The sequence below is a fragment of the Diabrotica undecimpunctata genome, chromosome 9 (genome assembly GCF_040954645.1).
Source record: "Diabrotica undecimpunctata isolate CICGRU chromosome 9, icDiaUnde3, whole genome shotgun sequence".
NCBI classification, from domain to species: domain Eukaryota; kingdom Metazoa; phylum Arthropoda; class Insecta; order Coleoptera; family Chrysomelidae; genus Diabrotica; species Diabrotica undecimpunctata.
The window spans coordinates 124,586,469-124,604,696 of NC_092811.1; the positions used below are offsets into that span (position 1 = coordinate 124,586,469).

General features: G+C 36.3%; 1 protein-coding gene across 2 annotated transcripts in view; it reads right to left on the reverse strand.

Moving 5' to 3' along the window:
* LOC140451404 (uncharacterized) overlaps positions 1 to 18,228 on the reverse strand; it is a 326,716-nt gene that overhangs the window by 14,703 nt on the left and 293,785 nt on the right. Inside the window, exons 2-7 of one of the 2 annotated variants that reach the window (XM_072545195.1) lie at positions 13,259 to 13,479; positions 9,157 to 9,280; positions 8,368 to 8,517; positions 5,544 to 5,687; positions 4,161 to 4,406; positions 1,359 to 1,636 (exon numbers count right to left, since the gene is read on the reverse strand). In XM_072545195.1, the coding sequence (XP_072401296.1) occupies positions 1,359 to 1,636; positions 4,161 to 4,406; positions 5,544 to 5,687; positions 8,368 to 8,517; positions 9,157 to 9,280; positions 13,259 to 13,479 (1,163 nt within the window). Of the gene's footprint in view, positions 1 to 1,358; positions 1,637 to 4,160; positions 4,407 to 5,543; positions 5,688 to 8,367; positions 8,518 to 9,156; positions 9,296 to 13,258; positions 13,480 to 18,228 lie in introns of both variants that reach the window. The other variant, XM_072545194.1, reaches the window with a different exon arrangement.

Below are 18,228 nucleotides of genomic sequence, written 5' to 3' on the forward strand. Positions count from 1 at the left end.
CAGAAAGCAGTAGTGAGAGTAGAGAATAATACCACTGAAGAAATCGAAATAAAGCGAGGTGTGAGACAAGGGTGTATACTGTCACCAACCCTGTTTAATCTCTATTCCGAAGACGTAATGAATAGAACACTCTCTGAGCAATCCGTAGGTATTAAAATAAATGGTGTTAGATTAAACAATCTGAGATTTGCCGACGACACCGTTCTGATCGCAGAAACACTTGAAGAGCTACAGACATTGGTGAATAAGATAGCAGACTGCAGCGAAGAATATGGACTATCTTTGAACATAAAGAAAACTAAATTTATGGTAATATCGAAATCAACACAAAATGTCCAAAATTTATATTTACACAATGAAATTATCGATCGAGTTAGCAAATACAAATATTTAGGCACTTTTATAAATGAAGACAACGATAGCTCAGCAGAAATCAAAATAAGAATAGAAAAAGCCAGATCCATATTCACTAAAATGAAGAGAGTGTTCTGCGGAAGAGATTTGAGCCTTGAAATGAAACTTCGCCTGATGAGATGTTACGTACTTTCTGTGCTGTTCTACGGAATGGAGTCATGGACGTTGAAAAAGATTGATACCAAAAAATTAGAGGCATTTGAACTGTGGATGTATCGCAGAATCCTGAGAATATCATGGACCGAGAGAGTCACAAATGTCGAGGTCTTGAGAAGAATGAATAAAGAAAAGGAAGTCATATTTACGATCAAAAAACGAAAACTGCAATACTTGGGACACATTACAAGAGGCGAAAGATATGAACTGCTTCGAATAATTATGCAAGGGAAAATAGCAGGAAAAAGGTCCATAGGAAGAAGACGAAACTCCTGGCTAAAGAATCTACGGGAATGGTATAGCTGTAGCAGCAACGAATTGTTTCGGTCAGCAGTTTCGAAAATACGTATAGCCCTGATGATCGCCAACCTTCGGAACGAAGATGGCACTTGAAGAAGAAGAAGTTGTTCCCAAGTAGATGTACGAATCCACGTGTTCAATTCTTTCATCGTCTAATATCAGTTGCTGTGGTGGTTGTTGGGTTTTGCTTACTAACATCCATTTGGTTTTTGTGATATTTAGTCTGAGTCCGTATTGTGCACTTGTTTTTTGTATCTTACTCATTAGGCAACTCAGTTCCTCCATGCTACTTGCTAGAATCACCGTGTCATCAGCATACCTTATGTTATTAATTATTTGTCCGTTTATCTTTATACCTTCTGTGCTCTCCTCCAGCGCTGTCTTATACGCTTTATAATTCTGTAAAATATGATTGAAGACACAAAAAAGATAAATGATAAAAACAGTAAGTTTAACTATCTAAGATCTACTATAAATAGTTGTCTTACCTCAGCTATACTACCAATGGGCGCTGAATAGACTGCTCCAGATGGAACCATCGGAGAGGGTACAGGCATTATTAACTCTATATCTGCGTCTACTTCGTCTATATCGCCAACAAATGCATTGGGCAACGAAGTATCTGCTATATTGTCGGCTTCAGATTTCAATCCTACTTTTGCTCGATAATGTTGCACGTATATCTTCGCCACTAGAAAACTTAAGAGCACAACGACGACTGCTGCTACGGTCATTAAGATGTAGATAAAAAGTCTTTCTTTATCGCCTGTAACAAATCTTAATTATTTAACGAAAATACGCCATATTACCAAAGATTTTATATTTTGTTAAGGTTTAAATAATTCAAATTGCTTGAATATTGGTATTAAACTTCAATTTTGACGTAATAGGAATAGGTATATTTTGCAAAACGTAAACTTTATATTGATACCATTTCCTGTTACAATTTAAGCTTTTATTATACTCGGTGACATTAAAAGTGTTACACCCAGAAGGAATAATTTCTTGAACTTAATTTTTTGACAACAGAATGACTATATTTAAAACATGCTATGATAACAATATCAATGTTTTATCTTTTCTACTTTTTGTTAAAAATAAGGTTTTATCTTTAAAATTTTTTGTGAAGAGACCGAGATTTGTGAAAACCGGTCCGTATAGAAATTTTTAGTTATTATTCCTCAGTCTAATTGTATTCAGTGTAAGAAAATACCTCGAGTTCGAAGACATCAAAATTACCACCATGTTAGCGATTTTGACAGGGGCAGAATTATTGCGTATAAAGATATGAGATTGTCATATCGCAAAATTTGTCGTCGTGTTAATTCTACGGCAATGATGGTTATGCGTGTCTGTCGTGTGTGAACAAACGAGGGTATAGGAACACGAAGAAGACTAAATGGTCAACCGAGGCGTACCACACAGCGTCAAGCAAGGCGCTTTAGATTCCTAACTCTGCGAGAACGTTTTGCTACTACGCGTCAAATTGCTGACCAATGGTTTGGTCACTTGGACCACTTGGAGTAGTAGGTAGACCTGTTAGTATGCGTACCCTATACCGTCGCATTCGAGCCTTTGGACTGGTTTCATTCCGCCCACGAGTAGTGCTTTCTTTGACTGTGGACCACTGTCTTCTTCTTCTTCTTCTTCTTAGCCTTCTGTCGTCCATGTTTGGACATAGGCCTTTCCCAACTCCTTCCATCGGTCTCTATCCTGAGCAACATATTTTCAATTTGTTCCGGCTATTCTTTTAATGTCATCAATCCATCTCATCTGTGGTCTTCCTCTTGGTCGTTTACTTTCGTAAGGTCTCCAATGTTGTATTGTAGTATTCCAACGTTAGTCTTTTTGTCTAGCAGTGTGGCCCGCGAAGCTCCATTTAAGTTTGGCAATTTTTGTTGCTATGTCCTCGACTTTTGTTTTGGATCTTACCCGGTCATTTCTCTTTTTATCTGACAGTCGTATACCTAACATTGCTCTTTCCATTGTTCTTTCTGTTGTGGTTAGTTTATTCATGTTTGCCTTGGTTAGGGTCCAGGTTTGACATCCATATGTCATGATAGGAAGGATGCATTGGTTGAACACTTTGCTCCTCAAGTATTGGGGTATTTTGCGGTTCTTAAGTATCCAACTAAGTTTTCCAAATCCTGCCCATGCTAGTCTTGCTCTTCTAGTAATTTCCGCACTTTGGTTCTCTTTGTCAAGTCTCAGGATTTGGCCTAGATAGATATATTCCCGGATTTGTTCTATCTCACTGCCATTTATAGTTATACGTCTGGGGTCATCTGTGTGCCGACGTATTGGGAGCTGGCTGCTAGTTCCCCATTATAATTTGCAGTTCCTCGAATGTGCTCGCTATTATCACTATGTCATCAGCGAATCTGAGGTGGTTTAACTTGTTGCCATTAACGTTAATGCTATAGGTTGACCAATTTGTAGTTTTGAAGACGTCTTCTAGGGTTTTGAAGACTGTCATCAACATATAAATTGGTGCAGAGAACGGCAGCATTGGGTGACAGAATGGCATAATGTAGAATTCAGCGATGAATCACGATTCTGTTTAGGAATGCATGATGGTCGTAGGATGGTAAGACGCCGCCGTGGAGAGCGACGAGATATCGGGTTTGCTGTTGAGAGGCATGTACACAGGACAGTTGGAGTAATGGTTTGGGAGCTATTGCCTATGGTAGCCGATCACCACTTGTGTTTATTCGAGGCAATATGATAGCTGCGCGTGATGATGACATCTTACAAACCACTTTACTTCCTTATCTCGTCGGCTGTCGAGGCATCCTTTTTAAGCAAGACAATGCGCATCGCCATATTGCTCGTCAAACTGTGGACTTTCTCCAGGAAGTTGGTGTTAATGTTTTGCCGTGACCGCCCCGTGCTCCGGATTTAAATCATATCGAACATTTATGGAATATGATGGGAAGGAGACTGTTCACTTTGCACCATCCTCCAGACTCTTACACAGTTAATACATGAAGTTCAAGTTGCTTGGAACGAGGTGCCATAAGCAGACATCGATCATCTCATTTTGTCAATGCCTAGACGTATACAGGAATGTATTCAGCTACGGGGTCGCCAAAAACATCATTATTTTTTTTTAATTACTTGTTAAAAAAATTCTTGACCACGTTATCGTTTCAATCTACCAAAAAATTTAGTTTAAGGAATTATTTCTGCTGGATGTAATACTTCTAATGTCACTGATTATATTTCAATATTTACTAATCTATTTAGAATAAAATCCTTCAGGAATAAAAACATTTTAAATACAAACTTACTTAATAGAAAATTGTTCGTGGTTTGTGGCGGACCGCTTGAATCGACATGATGAAACTCTTTGGTAATATTTTCTTTCGTGACACCTTCTATATTTGGATAGGGAGGAGATGCAGCAAATTCCCTAAAGTAATCGTTAGCGCCTTCGTATATTTCCAACACATTATCGTCAACGCTTGAAATTTCATCGTCTTTTTCGTCAGCTTCTAGAAATCCTTCATACTGTTCTTTCAGAACTGTTCTTGGTACTAAAAAAATATATTTATACGAGGTGTCGTTGAAAAGATAAATAAATCAACTTTAAGATGATATGCCTTTCTGATAAAGATTTTAAAGATGAAGGCCACTCTCGATTTGGGGAATGAAATTTGAAAATTTTATAAATTTATAATTTGAGAATTTGAATTTAAATATTTACAAAATATGTCTCCCTAAAAATCAAAATTGACACGCCTCAGCGTTTTTGTTTGTTTTTGTTTTATCAATAAGAACAAAATCAGAATGGAAAGTTTACAATGGTCCACTTTTTATACAGATAATTTATAAAAAAAGAAAAAGATGATCTCACTGTAGACACATTACGACAATGATATCTCGAAGTAATAATAAATAAGGAGAACATATATAGGCGTATATAAGAGTACTGAAAGATAGATGGCAGAAGAAGCATCGAAAGAAGACGAATTTCATGGCTCAAGAACCTGAGAGAATGGTTTGGATGCAGCTCAAAACAACTTTTTAAAGCTACTGCCTCAAAAATTAAAATAGCTATGATCATTGCCAACCTCCGTAGCGGAGATGGTAGCTGAAGAAGAAGAAGAGTACTGAGAAGAATTACAGGAAATTACACAAAATAGAAAAAAAGAATGAAATAACCACATAAGTAGAATAAAAGAGACCCGTGTCGTCAAAATAGCAAGAGATAAATCACCAAGCGGCAGAAGAAGTATCGGTCGACCGAGCAACAGATGGAGTGACAACTTTCCATAGAGGTATTAATCCGCCAATGAACAAGCAGAATTGCTTATAAAGAGGAAGAAGATAAACAGGCAGACAATTAATGAGGGAGTATTACTAGTCACAAGCAGATTAAAGAGTATCTTCTTCTTTTTCATATGTTAGGTCTATAAATTTATGTGATCGCTCTATTAATGATCTTTGATTATTGAATAGATGAATATCAAATGAATTTGATAGAAATACTCTTCAGAATGAACCCGAATAGAGGCCAGGAGAAGTAGTAAATGGACGCCAAAATTTGGGTTGTAGCGCCATAGAGAACAAACTAACAAAGAGCATTCAACACGGAACAATCGATAAATGAAATGCATGACTTTATACAGTGTGTTGGTAATGACTGACCTTGTTATAAGCAATATTCTTACCACATGTGTAAACCACCTTCAAGTACATTCTGGAATCCGGTTTGCACGGGCTTCCAAAGGTTGCAATATCAGCTGAAAGGTTGCAGCTTCTTTTTCCATGACATAGCTGCATGACAATTTCAGTGGCGTAGCTCACAAGACATGCTGAAATAAAACAATCCTTATTGACTATAGTCTCGCAAATAATAAGTGAAATTAGTCATCGAAAATCACACGTCATAAGTGGTGAAATGTAGCCGAAATCACGTGCCCATCAAGAATTCTCGGAAATTTTGAATTCGATTATTGGCGACGCGTAAGAAAATGTATTTTCTTGTTGGTCACTTTAGATCGTAACAATCGAATATTATATTTCTACTTATAATAATAAACATAATACATTACATCTAGTTTATAAAATAACTTTTCATTTTCATTAATAATTTGTAGACTGAATGGACGAGCGGAAGTCGACTATATACCTAAAGATGTAAAATACTCAAATAAGTATATTCTTTTTTGTTTCAGAAGGATATTCAATTATTTAGTCTATCAATAGAAAAAGTACTAGCAACCACAGATGCTTGTTTGGTCGTTATGTACATAATCTCTTCTAAAAACTTGCCAAAACGCGTTTGTTTTGAAAAAGTTATACGTCGAATCATGCATTACATGAATCGTACTGTTACAAATACAATCTTCCCTGCAATTGTTTGTTAAGTCTGTTCCCATCTTCTGCTTCTTCCAGTATTAAAGTAGATATTTGAAGCGTTTCCTCTTGCTATTTGATTACCATTTCTCCCTTTTACAGAATGAATATTAAGTGTTTGACTTGACTAATTTTCTTTAAACTGTATTTTTTAAATTTCATATGCTCTACACATGTCTATTGCCTTTTGTAAGGTTAACTCATGATTCTGCAACATTTTTTCTTGTAAATCTTTATCGATTGTTTCTAAAACTAGTCTATCCCTGATCATTGAGTCTAGAACATTGTAAAGGGATTTAATTAAGCATCAGATCTAAGTAACCCAATTCAGTTTATTGCTTATTGCTAAACGGATGATTGTTTGTTTATGACATTGAAAATATCGGTGTAACTGGAACGCGCTTTGACCTAGTGAAATTTGCAATGTAATCAAAAGCTTATTAAATAATGTGTACAAATTAAACAAGTAAAAACAATAATATATCAACAAACGCACGTGAGTAAAATAGCTGGAAATCACGGGATTATTAGCATTATCATTATTGTTAAGAATGAAGAATCAAGAGAATGGTCGAGGTTAATATTGTCAACGTCAACTGAATACTATCTAGTATTGTACTTAGATAACTAATAAACCAAATCATGAGTATCTAGTGTTTTAAATAAATGTACCATACGATACCATTCATAAAAAGTGAAGCTTATTTATTACAACATCTCCAAATTCACTATTTTTTGCCAAGTTACGTAGGTCAGTTAGGTAAGTATTAAATAACTCTCCTTCCTTTTGTTTTCTATTGTAAAATAAAAAGATTTCATAGATCACATTCTTTTTAGGGGTGAAGTAATTCTCTAATTCACCCAATACTTTATCATATGATTTTCTCTGTGCATCCGTTAAAACACATCAAGTCCATCTTCCAAAAAATTTAACAGTAGAGCTATTTTTACTGTGTCTTCTTTTTCCGCCTTACCACTGGCCAAGAGGTAAATTTCAAATGACTGTTTGAACGCTGAAAGTTTTCACCCACTTTACCTTCAAATGATAATGGTTGAGGTATTCTAAACTTTATATTGTTCTAATTCTAACAACTTCTTGTTTTCGTTTTAGTTTGGAAGCATTCATTGACCATAAGACTGCGCCATGTAATGGGCATTGACTCAAGTTTCGTCTAAATAATAGATTTTTCTACTTTGCTCACGAAACTCTGATATTTTACGCAAATAGTTGCGACGCCATGTAATGATTTCAGGTTTCTCCATTACCACTGAATTTCTGCTATGCTTACCATAAGTAAATTTCAATTTATGAAACTGCTTACGCAAAGTTTCACGACTTATTTGGGGAATTACTTAATAAGTTTTTATTGCAGAAAAGATTTTGTCTAGAGTAGTAATTTCTTTATTAAAATAAAAAGAATGAACTGTACGTCTTCTCTCTCTCTCCAATGGCGCTAAAGCCCAAATCGGGCCTTGGCCTCCTTCAAACTATGCCTCCAACCTTGTCGGTCTCGCGCCGATCTTCTCCAGGTTCTCACGTCTAGCAAATTTTGCGCGTCCGCTGCCACTTCATCCTCCCATCTTTTCCGTGGCCTTCCTTTTGGTCTTGAGCCCTGCATTTTACTATCACTGTACGTCTTATTTCTGAATTATTATGTTTATTAAATTCAATTGGTTTTCGACCTCGTAGATATGTCTGTAGGACCTGAACTTCACCCGAGTGTAATTTTTGACGGACAATCCTGTAAGCCGTGGATGACAATACACCTGTCATACATTTACAACGACTTATTGCCTTCTCCTGAAACAATGTTTTTCTCAAATACTCATACTTCAGATACTATTTTTTAGCTTCAAATCCTAACTGGTTGCGAGAACTTTTTACAAAATGTACTTATAACTTTCATAGTAAGATGCAAGGGGATGGCTAAACGATACGAAAAACTTAACTGATAACGCTAATGACTCATTTCACTTATTATTTGACAGACTTTACCTACTCAAAAGAATGAAGCCTCATTTCAAAGTGTACTCTAATTACGATTTTTTTCTATGCTCTTTATTTTATTTAAAAAGTAAATTATATAAGAGGTTAACTATACTTTACAAGCATTTAAAATAGTATACTTTACTCACTCTCCTCTGGTACACCTTGTGGCTGTGGACACTGTATGCTCTCGTATTCTGTTCGTCCATAGCTTGCACTGTAGACTGCAACTCGTGAGTTAGGATTACAATTTAACTTGATTTTACTATTTTGACAGGCTACTTGACTTCTAAACTCATCTGCGAAAACATAGTTATCTTTATATCTATATTTTAAGCTACCTTAAATAAAATATTTTCAATAAATCTATTAAATTGTCACAGTTGTCTTAATACCTGTACCCAAATTAACAAATGATTTGCCTTAAAATCCCTAATTTGATACCTGGAAATACGCCCATGGATCTTTAGGTAATTTTATCTTCTGCTGCGGAAGAAAACAACTGTCCTGGCTGCATAACATTAGACAATGGACAGGTCGAACGGTCGAGGAACTGTTTCATCTAGCTGCCGACCGAGAATCATTTCATCAGGTTGTCAATATGACGATAGCCAACGCTTGAATACAAGCACGGCACACAAAGAAGATCTTCTGCTCATGTGATTCCTGATAGCATTATAAAATATAATTTCAAAATTGTAGGCACGAAACTATAAGAAATGGTGACAGATTTATTCTTCGTCATCCAGTGGCGTACAACAATTTTTTGTAAGAGTGACAGGTAACGCTAATTGTATTCATAAAGTTTTACAAATTACATGTACTATTATTACTAAAGATTAGGGCTCCTTTTCTTCCTTATCGATTTGAACTGGCTTTAAATGTACTCGTTACACAGTAATAATTCTAAACAATAAAAAACAAAAAATATTACTTACATGGTCTGCATTTGTACGCCACTTCTACGTATTTTCTTACTTCGGGACAGGGATCACCTCCAAAAGTCTTGGGACTAGTTTGAAATTTGCAGTGGCTTTTCTTCTGACAAGCCTCCACGACAGTCTGTAACAGCGAATACTATATATGGTCAGTAAGATCAGTATCTCATATACCTTGATGGATCAAAATACTCATTGATTAATAATATGTAGGAAATAAGGTGTATAGGTGTTAGTTGAAATTCTACATTGAAGGGGTAGCATCGTCATAATTCGAAGATGCATGGACCAGCAGAGAAAGTTTTTGCCCTAAAAGATACTCGATTATATATTTAACACGATAAGGGCGCATTATTGTGAAGTAGTTTATCCAAAATCGTAAAAAATGAACAACTAAAGTACAAAAAAAAATGTGAAGCTGAGGACTCAGAAATGAGTGACCTTTCTAAACAAAAATAGAACGAGCAGTGTCATAATTTTGGTGACAAACTCTATCTCTACCGCAAATATTGTGTCAGTAGCAAGAAGATCTGGAAACAAGTAAAATCAGACTTACTTTCTTTTTCGTGTCTGGATCCGACTACAGTTTTTCTGCCCAATATCGGGCTACGTCTACACCCTTTGTATTTGCGAGCCATAATTCATCGAGGGTGCACTGTGATGGGCAAAGTCTGCATACTCTCAGGTGCTCCATGTTCTGTATTTCCCCACATTCACAAAGTGCGTCGCTGTCTGTCTTGATGCCCCATTTAATGAGGTTCTGTTTTACAGGGGCAACACCTGTGCGTATGCGATTCAGTGTCCGCCAGGTTCTCCAGTCCAGGTTCATTCCATTAGGTCGTTCTGGATGTAGGGGGAACAGTTCGGGTGGTTCGACGCTGACATTTCTCATAAACCTTTTCCTTGATTTAAGTCGGCTGATTCCTGGTGGTTCGTCAAACCCGTATAATTGGTGCCTTTCATCGAAAGTTTGCCTGAACTTCTCCACATATTGTGAGGCGCATCTACGGTCATCTGGTGATGAGAATCCAGCTACCCGGTACAGTAGGGGTAGGGGGGTAGGCTTCATACAACCGGTAATTATTCTGCATGTTTCATTTAACGCCGTGGTGACTTGTTGGGCGTGCTAGATCTACCCCAGACGGGACAAGCATATTCCCCTGTTGAGAAACATAAGGCCTCAGCTGTTGTCTTCAAGACCTGGGGGTTTGCACCCCACTTGCTCCCTACAAGTTTCCGGAGAAGGTTGTTTCTCGTAGAAACCTTTTGTCTTGTGTTCTGACAGTGGAATTTATACGTTAGTGACCGGTCTAGTACTACTCCAAGATATTTGGGCTTATCAATATGTTTCAAGCGTTGTCCCTCCCAAGAAACATTCAGCTTTACATGCGCCAGTTGGTTGTTGAGATGGAATGCACATACAAACAAAGTACGAACAAAGTAAAATCAGAATGGAGATGCATGGGAGATGCAATACTGAGTATACGTCTAGGAAAGTATAATCTAAGCCTTAAAATAAAAGACTGGTTAGTAAAAAGTCAGAAGGTTGGTGAGGCTGGATAAATTCTGGTGTTTTCAATCGCCGATGTTTTCTACAAGGTGTTACAGGCTGGGAATTTTATGACGTATTACAGACTTAGAATTACATACCTACTTAAAGACCACCAGACGTTTCAATGAGACCGATCAGAGTCCTACACAGTAAGATATTTTCGACAAGATTTACTGTTTCCATGAAAAGGTTGGAAGTAATCTTAATACAAAAACTTTTTAGAGATTACTAAGTAACCGCATAAACATCCATTCCTTCAATAGGAAGATTATATGGGAAGATACTGCAAGAAAAGATAGAGCAAACGATAAAAGGCAAAATCGGGGAGGATTAGGCAGGCTTCACGGCAGGAAGATCATGCATAGACCACATATACACACTGGAACAACTGTTGGAAAAGAAAAAAGCAAAAAATAGAGATATACACTTGGCATTTGTGGACCTGAGAAAGGCGTATGACTCTGTACCAAGGTCAGAACTATGGGAGGCAATATACAAATTAGAAATACAAACGGAACTCATAGAAGCTACAAAAGCTCTGTATAAAGAAAATAAAGTGTCCATTAAAATGGGAACAAGAATCATAGGAGACTTCACCACAACAAAAGGTCTCCTGCAGGGTTGTTCCACATCTCCAACCCTATTCAAAATATACTTAGAGAAAGCCTTGACTACATGGAAAAGAAAATGCGAAGGCATGGGAGTACCGGTACGGAACGAATACCTATATACGTTAAGTTTTGCAGACGATCAAGTAGTGATTGCACAAAACCAAGACGACCTCAGCTACATGATGAAGAAACTACAAGAAGAATATACCAAGGCTGGCCTAGATATTAACCTCGCGAAAACAGAGTACCTATCTACAAGTGAAGAAGACATAGAAGATCTACAGATTGATGGCAACGTAACAATCAAAGGAAAGGATAAATTCAAATACCTGGGGTTTATAATCACGAAAAAGGCAACAACAGAGGAAGAAATTACACAAAGATTAGGACAAATAAGAACAGCAATCCGACAACTTAACTCAGTATGGTGGGATAGACACCTAAATATGAAGACAAAAACGCAGATTTATAAAACATTAGTGCGAAGTATTATGACATATGGGGCTAAAAATTGGATCATAAACAAGAAAAACAGCAGTAAGATAGTAGCAACAGAGATGGAATGCCTGCGAAGATGCTGCATAGTAACAAGAATGGATAGGAGAAGTAATGACAAAGCAAAAAGCAAAGAATAAAGCAAAGAACATCAATAGAAACAGACATACTAACATATATAGAACAAAAAAGACTAAAGTGGTATGGACATGTAAGAAGAACTAGCGACAGCAGATGGATAAAGAGAATAACCGAATGGAGCCCCATAGGAAGGAGGAAAAGAGGACGACCCCGAAAATCCTGGAGGAACGAAGTAGACGACGCCATGAGTAAGAGAGGACTAAACGATGGAGAATGGAACAACAGAGAGAGATGGAAACGGTTGAGCGAGGGAAGGCAGTGAATACTGTAGAATCCCTAAATATATATCAAACATCCATGAGATCTGTAAACACGAATACTGGTGTGGATCGATCGATCATATAATAGCCGAAGTATAACAAACGGGTTTCAGATAAAAGAAAATAACTGGTATACCCGGAAAAGAGAAGATTCGGTTGTTTGCGCATACCACTCTCTTAGACACGATGTTCTTCTTTCTGGACGTCCTTCTTTGAATATTTTCCTGGCATAAAATCTAATAAGCTGTACTTATTCGGTTGTCTTATAAGTTGCATAGAATATATCAATTTTCTGGTTTTTATGATCTCTTTATCTTTCTTAATGCTTAGATTGTTTTTAATTTTAAGCATGACGTTTGTATGCTTCTGCTCTGTAAAGCAGCACGAAAAAGATAGATCACTTCAGTATTCTGATCGTCAGATTCAGATTTATATCTTACCCACAAATAATTCTGTTGTATTTAAAGAAAGCTGATTTTAGTTGTGCCATGAAGCAACTAATTTCTGAAAATGAGGCTCGATAGCTATTAATTTTGCAGCCCAGATAAATTATATCGCTAATATTCGAAGTGGCTGAGCGTTAACTTATATGCCACCATCTTTAAATATAATTATATTGAGTTCTACTGATAGTTAATTCATATCTCGTAGCATGTTGTCCCTACTTGGTCTATTAGATGTTACAAACCATTGTTACCATTTCATAATGGAGTCATATTGACTGCGTTTCATAGGTTGTTAATAGGACACTGTTTATTTTTATTTTAATTTGATCTTTCTGTAGTAGTTTCAGTTTTAGAAATACTTTCAGTTCTTGACTTATGAGGCTAATAACCTCTCTAACATTCACCTTTTGACAAAGAAATAAAGGTGGACTACAGCCCATCGCTCAGAATTATGCCTGCATCATTATCACTCAATCATCATTCTATCTATCATCATTCAATCAATCGCGTCCACTGCTGGACATATACCTATCTTTCAATTTATACATAGATATAAACATTTATTTGTCAATATAAAGAAATAAATTGACTACTGACCTGGATTGCGTTGGGCCACAGACAAGATGAGTTGTAGTTGTACGACGATCTTGAAATTGTAGACCGCGTCGATCTTAGCTTACATATTGATGCTTCAGCTTCTGCTTTTCCATATTGGGCAAGTTCGATGGATATGCTCGTTCCAGTTGGGCAATTCAACACTACCACTTCGTCGTCGCATCCGGCTTGCTGGTAGGTCCGCAGAGTTCCAGATAGTAAAGCTGTAGATTGTTGGTAAGCAAGAAGACCATCATCATGAAAAAAAAAGAATATTATATTTTAATGACTACAACTTCAATCGTAACTAAAATTTTCTATCATTTATCCTTATTGTTCCAATAAATAAAGAATTACAATGAAAAAGGTTAACACTATTTTGACATCCATGATAATAGGATCATCAGTAACTAATACATTACTTCTAATAGAAACTGATGAAGATTCGACTAAAAATGATTTGAGTGCCAAGAAATGTGTTAACATCTTTTATAATATTTTGTATGAATATATGCACCAGCATGTTCCTTTGACTACCAATAAAAATAAGATATTTCCTGTATGCTTTGATAGAGAACTGAAGCATCCTATCTCTTAAAATAAAGCTTGCCATATACAGTATAAAAGTACAGGCTACTTTAGCGATTAAGATAAGTTTTCGTAGGTTGAAATCTGTGTGTAACCAAAAAAATAGACAGACTGTTACATATCATCATCATCATCAGTGGTGCTACAGCTCTAGTTGAGCCTTGACCTTCCCCAGTCTATTTCACCAGTCGTTTCTGTTCATCGCCAACCGTTGCCAATTTGCCGCGCCGATTTTCTTTGCGTCCTCGTCCACACCGTCCCTCCATCTCAGTCGTGGTCTGCCTCTACTCCTATTTCCCACTGGAACCGATAATAGAGTTCGTCTGGGTGGGTAATTTTCATTTGCTCTTGACACATGTCCAGCCCATCTAAGCCTACCTATTTTTATGAAGGATATTACATCTCTACCATTTACTATTTTTTTATACTTCTCGTACAATTCGAAATTACATCGCCTTCTCCAGATACCATTCTCACAGAATGCGCCCATTATTCTTCTTAGTATCTTCCTTTCGAAGACGAGCAGAAGATTTGCGTCTGTTTTGGAGATGGTCCATGTTTCTGACCCATATGTCAGCACTGGTAGGATGAGTGTTCTATATATTATTAGTTTGGTTTTCTGGCTTAAATTTCTGTTTTTTAGCTGCTTGCTTAGTCCAAAATAACATTTGTTTGCTAGCAGTACCCTCCGTTTTACTTCTTCAGATGTGTCATTATCGTTTGTTATGAGAGAACCCAAATATGTAAACTTATTTACTACCTCAAAATTATATTTCTAGTTCTATCTCTGTTATTTGGAATAGATGCTAACATTTTGGTTTTTTCCTCGTTTATTTTAAGGCCCATATTTTGTGCGGCTGTCAAGAAGGTGGTAGTCATCTCTTTAAGTCCTCGTGTAGTACGTGCGATCAAATCCAGATCGTCAGCGTAAGCCATAATCTGCGTTGATTTATTAAAGATTGTTCCCCTATTGTGTAACTCGGCATCTCTTATAGTCTTTTCTAACGCTATATTAAAGAGAAGGCACGCCAGCGCGTCTCCCTGCCGTAACCCTGCATATGTTTCAAACGCTTGTGACATATCGCCTTGTATTTGCACTCTGCAGATCACTTTACTCATAGTTGTTTTTACGAGCCTTATTAATTTATGGGGAATGTTAAGTTCATTCATGGCTTCGTATAATTTACCTCTTAGGACGCTATCATACGCTGACTTAAAGTCCACAAAGAGATGGAACGTGTCAATATTAAATTCATTGGTTTTTTCTAAGATTTGACGTAGTACAAAAATCTGGTCAATTGTTGACCTACCTGGCCTAAAACCGCTTTGATACTCACCAAGGATTTCTTCCACGTACGTACTTAAACGGCTGTACAGGGTGTTGGAGAATATTTTGTACATTGTATTCAGAAGAGTTATACCCCTATAATTTTTACATTCCAACAAATCTCCCTTTTTGTGCAGTGGACATATGATTCCAGTGCACCATTCCTCTGGCATTTGTTCTTCTTCCCAGACTTTGACTATTATGTTGTGAATTTGGTGCATAATGCTGTTACCTCCATGTTTGATGAGCTCTGCGGGGATACAATCCACTCCTGGGGACTTGCTATTTTTGTACTGCGTCAGCGGTATTGACTATATGTCCATTTTTGTCTCTACACATCGTCAGCCGTGGTTTAAATTCTGTTCTTGTCTTATTTAGGATATTATAGAACTTTCTAGTTTCATTTTGCCCCTTTAATGATTGAAGCTCTTGCATAATCTGGTTTTCGAAGGTCCGCTTTTTCCTTCGATGTATGCGTTTTTCCTCCTTCCTAAGGTCTTTGTACATTTGCTCCTTATCCCGTGTTCTTCTTTGTTGCATAAGTTTATATGCATAATTTTTTCTTTTAGTGATATCTTCACATTCATCGTCGAACCAACTGTTGCGTGGAGTGGATTCTTCTGGTCCTAGGACGTTGTTTGCCGCTTCCTTAATTGTTCTTCTACATATATCCCATTGCTCGCTAGCTGTTAAATTCTCATCTGTTGTGCTTTCATGTTCAAGGTAATTTTGATACCTTTCTAGTGCACGCGGCTCTTTCAAGAGTTTTAAATTGTAGCGAGTACTTTTTTTGCCCTTTTCTTTTTTTGCATTTGAGATTCTTGCTCTTATTTTTGCGCCTACTAAGAAGTGGTCTGAATCTATATTAGCTCCACGATAAGTACGTACATCCATTAGATTAGAGAAGTGCCTGGTTTCTATTAGGATGTGATCTATTTGATTTTTGTTATGTGTGTATGACTGTTACATATCATTTACAGAAAATAGTGAAGAATTGCTACGTTATAATGTAAAATCTTTTTGGAATTTAATTAATTCTAAGAGAAATAATTTTGATATTCCAAGTTGCATGAAGCTAAATGATTCTGTTTTTATTTCTTAATTCAATCAATTCTTAACGCTTTTGCCAATTTCTTTAGCAGTGTACATAATCCTTCTTTTTCCTACCTAGACGAGTGGAGTCATAAACTTAAACTATTAAAATTTGTGAAATTCTGGCAGTCTAACAGTATCTAAATACCAATAGAGGTTTTGGTTCAGATAGGATATCTAAGTTGTTTTTGAGAAATTTTGCATTCTCTCTAGACCTCTATGGTTTATTTTTAATAAATGACCCTCAATCACTTTGTATCACAGTTTCATAGAGCCTTTGTTAAGCCCATACACAAATCTGGCAATAAATCATTGATTTCTAATTACCGTTCCAACAATTCTTTCTGCTATTTCTAAAATTTTTGAGGCTTTAGCTACTGATTTTTTGGCAGATAATTTAAAGAATCAGCTACATACTGAGGTATGTAGGAGAATCTGAATCTACAACCATACCTACAAATATGCCTCCACTTTTCCCTACCTAGGCTCAATAATAAATGACAACAACAACATTAGTCAAGAAATACAAGCACGGATTCTTAGCGGTAATAAGTGCTTTTATGCATACAAAGACTTAATGAAAAGTAAGTTACTGAATCGTGAGTCTAAGCTGAGAATCTATAAAACAGTAATTAGACCAGTGGTCACATATGGATGTGAAACGTGGACCCTCTCAACCACTGATGAAAATCAACTAAGAATATTTGAGCGCAAAATACTAAGGAAGATATTTGGACCAACCCAATGCAGCGATAGTTCGTGGAGAATTAAAATGAACCACGAGCTGGATGAACTAATGCAGAGCGCAGATATTGTCAGATTTGTAAAATCACAAAGACTAAACTGGCTTGGTCACCTAGAAAGAATGCCAGATAATCGAGCTGTAAAAGTAGTTCAGAGATGGAAGCCCCAAGGAAACAGAACAAGAGGAAGGCCCCGTAAAAGATGGATAGACGACGTAGAGAGGGATCTTAAAACCATGAACATCAGGCAGTGGCGAAGGAAAGTATCCGACAGGGCAGAATGGAAGAACATTGTTAAGCAGGCCAAGACTCACAAAGGGTTGTAGCGCCATTAGAACAAGAAGAAGAAGAGCTACATACTGGTCAGCATAGTTTCCTGCTTGGTAGTTCAACTTCTCCGAACCTACTAGTTTACACTAATTACATCAGAAATGCATTGGAAAACAGTTCTCAGATTCCATTTATACTAACTTGTCTAAAGCATTCGACAGGGTAGATCATTGCCTTTTATTGCATAAACTGGCATATTGTATGTGTCTGCTGAACTTCTTTACTGGATACGCAAGACCGATCTGCAAATCCGCAAATGTGTCAAATTGAAGGCCTTTACTTAAACTGAATACTTTCCAAGAATAAGAATATCTTATTGAATAGTGCCGTTACCAAGTATAGGCTTTACTTTCGTTGTCTGTGATTAATTTAAATAATTCGATAATAATATTGTCTGGGTCTTTTATGTTTTTCTGTGCTGTTACTGCATGAATAACTTCTTTTTTGGTTATTTCAGAACCGTTTTCAAGAAGTGTCTCAATATATTCTTTCCATCTCTTCAGTCAGCCTTCTGTATATACCTATAATTATTTTGTTATTATCATTTCTTAATATTATTTCTTGTCTTTTTCTGTGTCTACCTGTCATTTCTTAATATATATATATATATATATATATATATATACATGTATATATATATATACATGTATATATATATATATATATATATATATATATATATATATATATATTGTTATGATATGTAAAATTGAAAATAATATTGGTTTGCTTTTAATATATTTCAAAGTACAAAATAAAAGATATTTCGAAGAAATGAAAGTCCATTATCCTGGATTACCTGTAGTAAACAAAATTTAAAGATATGCATAAATTATTTTCTTCGTAAAATATATTCGAGTGAATATAGTTCTTAATTAGTTGTTTTTAGGAAA